The sequence below is a fragment of the Ruditapes philippinarum genome, unplaced genomic scaffold (genome assembly GCF_026571515.1).
Source record: "Ruditapes philippinarum isolate M1 unplaced genomic scaffold, ASM2657151v2 ctg10572_1_1_1_1, whole genome shotgun sequence".
NCBI lineage: Eukaryota > Metazoa > Mollusca > Bivalvia > Venerida > Veneridae > Ruditapes > Ruditapes philippinarum.
In genome coordinates, this window is record NW_026859394.1 from 12,516 (window position 1) to 20,227 (window position 7,712).

The 7,712-nt window shown below is 31.6% G+C and overlaps 1 protein-coding gene across 1 annotated transcript; it reads left to right on the forward strand.

Annotated features, from left to right (window-relative positions):
* Nucleotides 1-4,148: 4,148 nt before the first annotated feature.
* LOC132756340 (beta-1,3-galactosyltransferase 6-like) lies at nt 4,149-7,322 on the forward strand. The gene has a single exon (XM_060747389.1). It carries the CDS (start codon nt 4,331-4,333, stop codon nt 5,324-5,326), a length of 996 nt encoding a protein of 331 aa, XP_060603372.1. The 5' UTR covers nt 4,149-4,330; the 3' UTR covers nt 5,327-7,322.
* The last annotated feature ends 390 nt before the right edge of the window (nt 7,323-7,712 follow it).

Genomic DNA, 7,712 nt, shown 5'->3' on the forward strand with positions numbered 1-7,712 from the left:
ATACAAGCATCTCATAAAAATGTGAATGTGTTAACTGAAATGGATAAATGTTTACTTACCTTGAAGCTAGTGTTTAATAAATTCTAAGGCTAAATTCTCTCCATTTGAACGGAGTAAAGCCTGTGCACAGTTTGATATATTTCATAAATATTTACTCTTTTTAGATGTGACATGTATATATAACCAACCGGTAAGGGACACATTTATACTTCACTTTGAACTGTTCTTTTTTCTTATTTTTTTAAATTCTAAATCTTTGTAACATATAATCGGGTACTTTAAATTTTAAAATAAACATTACCACTTTAAACTACTATATGGTGCCAGAAGTCTTTACCACAAAGCCAGAAAGCCTTGTGTGTGAATACCGCCACCGGTTGCCCATATGGGTGAATCCTCCAGAAGAGTATAAATCATTTAGATTTTGGAGGATAGTCCAAGTTACAGATACAGAAAGATGCCCCAATTCCCGGTTCTAAAGCGTGCCAAATGTTTAGGCACTCATACTCAGGACCCCGATTTAAAGTTTCTTCCGAAAGACTGATTAGTAATTTTAGTTGGCCAACCACACGTCGAGCAACAACTGGGCGATTGCTGTATTCACCTACCCACTAATTTGTTACTGAGGTTATTGTCAGTCTCAAAATAATAATAATAATAATAATAATAATAATCATAATGATGATGATAATTATAATAATAATGATAATAATAATCATAATTATAATACTGATAATCATAATGATGATAATTATCATCATCATCATAATGATAATAATAATAATTATAATAATAATTATAATAATAACAATGATAATCATAATGATGATAATGATGATAATATTAAAAATTAAAATAATTATAATAATCATAATAAAAAATAATAATCATAATATTAATGATAATAATAATAATAATAATAATAATAATAATAATAATAATAATAATAATTATAATTATAATATTTATAATAATAAAATAATAATAATGATTATAATAATTATAATAATAAAACAATAATAATAATGATAATAATAATAATGATAATAATAATAATGATAATAATAATAATGATAATAACAATAATAATAATAAAGCCACGTTTCACCGCCTGTGAACATTTCTGTCATGTCTCTAGGGTCTCGATCAAGAAAAGCCAGGTTTTTCATCCGTACGGGATCCAACTGGCGCACAATTACTTTAACTTTAATTTTTCTTTCAAGATGGAAAACGCATATGACGCACATAGGCCCAATATGCACGTGCAAAATTGTGGGAAAATAGACTTTTGGTTACAAAAACCAATAATCTTTCCAACGGTAGATGTTGCAACTTACTAAAAAATGCTCTTATTATATTATGCCTTATTATTGTTACCCGTAATATACAATGTTGTTTTTTATAATGAAATAGTATTTTGTTTGTAAAGTCAGTTAAACTATGATAAAATGCCAAGATCTAGTTTATGTCATTTAAGGTTAGCGTGTATATGCATATAATTTACTACACATTACCAAAAATAGATCACCCAAAATTTTAATACGGAAGTGAAAGCAAAGTTATCTTCTAATGTTTGATTGATATACTTGCAAATAATTGAAGTATAGTCTTTTTTTTGGACATGGTAAGGTATTAAACAATCTTGATTGAAAATCATAACTGTAAAAGATGTTGGAGTTTTAAGATCACTTTAAGAATACACACAATAAATTCCGTAAATTATACTTGTACAAATGAATATATTTGCAGCCGACAGTTCAGGGCTACACGGAGTTGTAGAAATACCTCCATTTCCGGGAAAACATTTATCAGCAAACGACGGACCTGCTGCAATAATGAAACTGGAAGTAAGCATGTATTTGTTTCAAGTATTAGCTGTTCAAAAATGCTAGGAATCGCTGTTTAGCCAAGAATTTAAAAACCTTTTTTGTTATGTCACCGTCCACCGTTGTATTAAATATTATATATCGCCGTCCCGTCCACGATAGAGCCAGTGGACGTTATTCTCCTCTTTAGGAATTTTGCTTTTAAAAATGTTATATTTTGGTAACATGGATGTTTAAAAAAATAACTTTAGAGTGTCCTTTAGTCTATCTGTTCATAAAAGCTGTTTCCTGTGATCACTTTTAAAGAACTTTTCCAACAAATGTTCTTATTAAAGAGAAAAATTGAAACATAAGTGAATGGCCATTGGCCTTTCAGAATGTTGCTGGGGTTATAACCGGTAGGGTCTTATGGATTGCTTGCAATACTATGATAATTTCTTGTTTCTCTTTGTATTTTCTCACGGAATTTATTTATTTAAATCTGTGATTTTCTGAGGAAAGAAAACTTCCCATCATCAAATGCCAAAATTTAATATATATAATGTAATTGATAAAGTTTTCATGATATTCAATAAAATCTGTTTAGAAACAATATTGCATATTCAATATTGTTTTAGGTAATTTATCTTTAAAATGCCGTACGGCTAGCCTCAACAGTATGTATAGTCTAGTCGTACATGACATAGATTTGGCTAGAACTTTTGGCTAGCAATACAGGCCCTTACAGCAAGCCACTGCCAATTCAAATTGTGGCGAAATGTCTAAGGGCTGAATTGTCTGTAAATCATTATAAGAATCCAAATCAAGAATTACAGCCAAATTGGTCCAAAATTTTAAGACACTTGCTACTATATGACATGCACATGAAGTAACGAAAGTGCCAATGGTTTGATTTTAAGTTTGTAGCCTGCAGAGACCGAGCCCATAATCACCTTTAATACTAGTATGTGCAAGAACTGAAAAAAATAACATAACAGCATTCAATGATTAAGTATAATTTATTGAGACTTGATGGTAAAAGGTTTTGTTTTCATTTCTGTAAAAGTTGTTTGAAAACCAGTCCCTTTCATGTTTCAGCGTTAAAGAATTTTGGTAATTAGTGTTAACAAGGGGTATCATTTTTAGCTCACCAGAAACAAATGTTCAGGTCGAGCTATTAGTATCAAAGGGGGATGCTCCGGCGTACGGCGTCATGCGTCAACAATCGTCTTCTTCTCTGAAACTGCTGGGCAGATTTACTTCAAATTTGGTCTGTAGCATCCTTGTGACAGTCCCAATTGAATTTGCTAATCTCATTTCAATTGACCCCTTTTAGGGGTCAACAGAGCTAAAAAAAAAGAAAAATCTTTAAACATCTTCTTCTATAGAATTAATAGATGGATGATCACCTGTGTCTGTAGCATTCTTGGGTAGTCTTTTATCAAGTTTGCTCATATTAAAGCTAAAAAAAGAAAATCTTTTGAACATGGCATTTCCTATTGAAATAATTGATAGATGATCACCAAACTTTGTAGTATTCTTGGGTAGTCTTTTATCAAGTTTGCTGACATATTAATTGGAGCTTAAAAGCCCCAGGTCATGGCATTTCTTCAAATTATTGTTTAAACATATTCTTAGCTCAAATTTAATATTAGAAAATATTGACAATGGATAATTTCCATCACTGAAAAGCAGATGTTTCTGGTGAGGGACTCTTGACCATCATGGTCCTCTTGTTGTTGTTTTTGTTTGGTTGAGTGGGACCCCCAAACATCTGTGATTTGGTCCACTTGTACACTCTAATGTGAAATCAAAATTTGATTTTTTGAATGATGACTTTGAGCATGACCTAATGACCTTCAGTTGCTGTGAAGAACTTATAAACATTTCTTGTGATGGTCCCTAGGTCATCCTTGCCCACTGGGTTAAAGAAGCATGCCTCCATATTCATGTTTATTTTCATGAAAGTTTTGAAAATGTATTTAAAAAAAAATATTGTGTAGGGAACAATAAACAACGGTGCTTCCAATCTAAATAAATTATTATGTGCAAAAACAGCCCATACCGTCACTGTGAAACTGTATTAGAAACCCAGTAGAAATATGGTAATAAATACTGCAAAATCAGTCATTAATTGCACATAACAAGTAATAATTTATTATTACTTGAAACTAAAAGTTGAATCTTTATAATTATCTTAAAATCCTAGTACAATTTTCTCAAGTTTGATTTTCTTAAAATATGATTTTCTTAAAACATTTTGGTTTATCTGAAGGCATACAGCATTAAAATAAATTAGCATGTCCTTATATTCACATATCTATCTTTATGTTTTTTCAGATTTGTTTGCATCAGAGGTTACCATGATTGAACTTGGAGCAAGATTAACAGTTTTATTCTGTATTGAACAACTGTACTGACTGTAGATATGTACTGAATATACAGATATTGAGGATAATACGGCACTAAGGATAAAGATACTGATGTTAATACCACTGTAATGCATTGTTTAATCAAACACAGTGATGGTTGTCCGAATGTTAATGATGAGATTCAAACGCAGGTTCTCGTCAGCCTTGCTGTTCGGACTCCTTGCTGTTATTTCACTACTGATACTTCTTACATTTTGCCATACACCTTGTGAGGTAGGAGGGGAAAGGGAGATAAACATTAGTGAATTATCAAACAACAATGTAGAGTTAATATTTGCCACAAATTTACTTATTGTTGTAATGTCAGCTCCAACACACTTTGATGTTAGGAATGTAATAAGAGAAACATGGGCTAACACCTTGCCAAATGGTGCATCAGTGAGATTTGTGGTTGGTCGTAAAAACCTCCCTGAGCAGACCTTAGAAAATGTAAAACAGGAGAATAAAGTAAATAGGGATTTATTATTGCTAGATGATATTGAAGAGTCATATAGTAGTTTGACTAAGAAATTATTGTCAACATTAAAATGGGTAGATAAACATGTGAAATATAACTTTCTAATGAAGGTTGATGAAGATTCATTTGTACGAGTAGAAAACATTTTAGAAGAACTGCTGGCGAAACCGCAAGAGAAACTGTATTGGGGTTTCTTTGATGGTCGTGCCCATGTTAAAAGATCTGGAAAATGGTCGGAGAAAGATTTTGTTCTATGTGACCGTTACCTGCCATACGCTCTAGGAGGAGGATATGTGATCTCAAAAGATTTAGTAACTTATGTAGCGAAAAATGCAGATATATTAAAACAGCTCAATAACGAAGATGTGTCCCTCGGTACTTGGTTAGGACCTCTTGATATAAACAGAATTCATGATGTGAACTTTGACACTGAATATAAATCTCGTGGATGCTACAACTCGTATCTTGTCACTCATAAAAAATCTGCGGATGAGCTACAGGAACTGCAGAAAAACTTAGGAATGCTTGGGAGATTGTGTGCCAAAGAGAATAGAGTCAGACTTTCATATAATTATAACTGGAATGATCTTCCTACAAAATGTTGTGAGAGAACAGATCCCGCAATACCATAGAACAATAAAAGCTATGCTAAAGTATAGGACAATAAAAGCCATGCTAGAGTATATTACAATAAAAGCCATGCTACAGTATATTACAATAAAAGCCATGCTAAAGTATATTACAATAAAAGCCATGCTAAAGTATATTACAATAAAAGCCATGCTAAAGTATAAAACAATAAAAGCCATGCTAAAGTATATTACAATAAAAGCCATGCTAAAGTATAAATCAATAAAAGCCATGCTAAAGTATATTACAATAAAAGCCATGCTAAAGTAAAAAGCAATAAAAGTCATGCTAAAGTATATTACAATAAAAGCCATGCTAAAGTAACAATAAAAGCCATAAAAGTATAGGACAATACATGTTATCCTTAAATATTAAGCCAATCAAGGAGTGCCATAGAATTAGACAAGCTAAATTATAAAGTCAATACTTGTAAATATCTTTCATTTCATCCATTAGTAAGTATTTTCTTTGACTTTTTTGCATTTCACCACATACTTTTGTTGATCAGACATTGACTTAGCTTACATGTGAACCAGTTACATGTATATATAAGTGATAGATGTCGGGATGGAGAAGGTTTATCTGGTGAGGGAGAAAGTGTAGTTTGACGAGCTTTAGCGAGCCAAGATTCACTTTCACAGCAAACCAGACCTTCCTCTATCCCAACATCAACCATGTATTTGATTTATCCTGTTTTGTCTACTTTAATCTTGTTTTACATTATCATTCTTACTTTTCCCTGATAAAACAGCGTAGATGTAGTTTTGTTTTGCTGCAAAACATGTGACGTCATCATGTGACATAATGACTTGAGATAGATAAGTTTATCCGGCAAGGCTTTATGTTGAAAGATGGACATGTCTTTTTAAAATATTTATGTGTTGTTATTTTGTTGATTATCTAGAATGACTAGTATTAGTTGAATTATTTATACCTGGAATGTTATTGTTGTAACTATTAATAGATAAATATAATTGAGCCGCGTCACGACAAAACCAACATAATCTGTTTGCGACCAGCATGGATCCAGACCAGCCTGCGCATCTGCACAGTCTTATCAGGATCCATGCTGTTGGCTATCAGTTTCTCTATTTGTAATAGAGTATGTAAGCGAACAGCATGGATCCTGATCAGACTGCGCGGATGCACAGGCTGGTCTGGATCCATGCTGGTCGCAAACACATTATGTTGGTTTTGTCGTGATGCGGCTCATATATACATGTATATAAGTATTATTTGATCTTGTTTGTGTTTGAAGTGTATACCTTAAATAAACAAAAATGGTGTGTTTAAATTTTAATCTTTAAAGCAACTGTTATTATACTTCTAGATTTGTGGTTATATTATAAAAATTAATATCAGAAAATTGTTCTTTTGATGACAGGTGTTTGTCAAAATTTTATGTACAATTTAAGTTATTTAAGAAAGGAAAATAAATATTACTTGTCAAAATACACTTGTATGGAGTAATTCCATTTATTCTGATACTAACAGTTTTTAAGTAGTAAATATTTTTCTTAATTTTGAGGAGTGCCACTTTGATAGGTTATATTATTTTGTTTCATTAAGCAATGGCAAATTTTAGACTCTTACCTATTGCCTATAAGGTTTTTGGGTTACATAATTTATTTTGTTATCCCCTGCCAATAAAATTGAAATGGGGGATATCCCTACCAAGAAATGGAAAATGGGATATTGAAAAAGCATTGTTTTTTGTCAGTCTGACCACGATAAGACATACTTGTTGCTATGTGAATAACAGACAACAGTAAATTTTCATTTGGTGCTATTCACTCGGTAAAGTTTTAAAGGGTTTAAGTGTCCAAGTGCCATTTTGTTAGAACTACCTTATGCTCATCTGTCCATAGCCATATCTGAAAATATCTCTGTCCAATTTTTTCTTGAAATCTTGCAATAAAGAGGTAAGGATCACCAAGTTTCATACATTGTACAAATACATTCAGGTATTTTTCAGTAATGGCCTTATAAAATATTTTTTTTTTAAAAATCAAAGGGAAAATTGCCATATTGAGCCATAACTTACATCTGACTGAATACTTTGTAGTGAAACTAAACAACTCTATATAATAAAGGAAATGAATGATCAAATTCATCAAATATTAACATGTTTTTAACATGCAGTTTTGAAAAATGGCTCTTTAAGTTGCTTAAAAGGACATTTTTAAAGAAACCACCTAATATAGTGGTTATAAGATTGTTATGAATCTCATCATGAATGTATATAACATAAAACATAATAAATGTGGCAAGTAAATGTTGCTCATTTTGTAGGCCAAATCGCCATTTTTAGCCAAATTTTACAAGTGATTTAGGCTATCCTTAAAAAGATGTTTGTTTGCAGTAATGCAACCGACTCACAAAATTTGC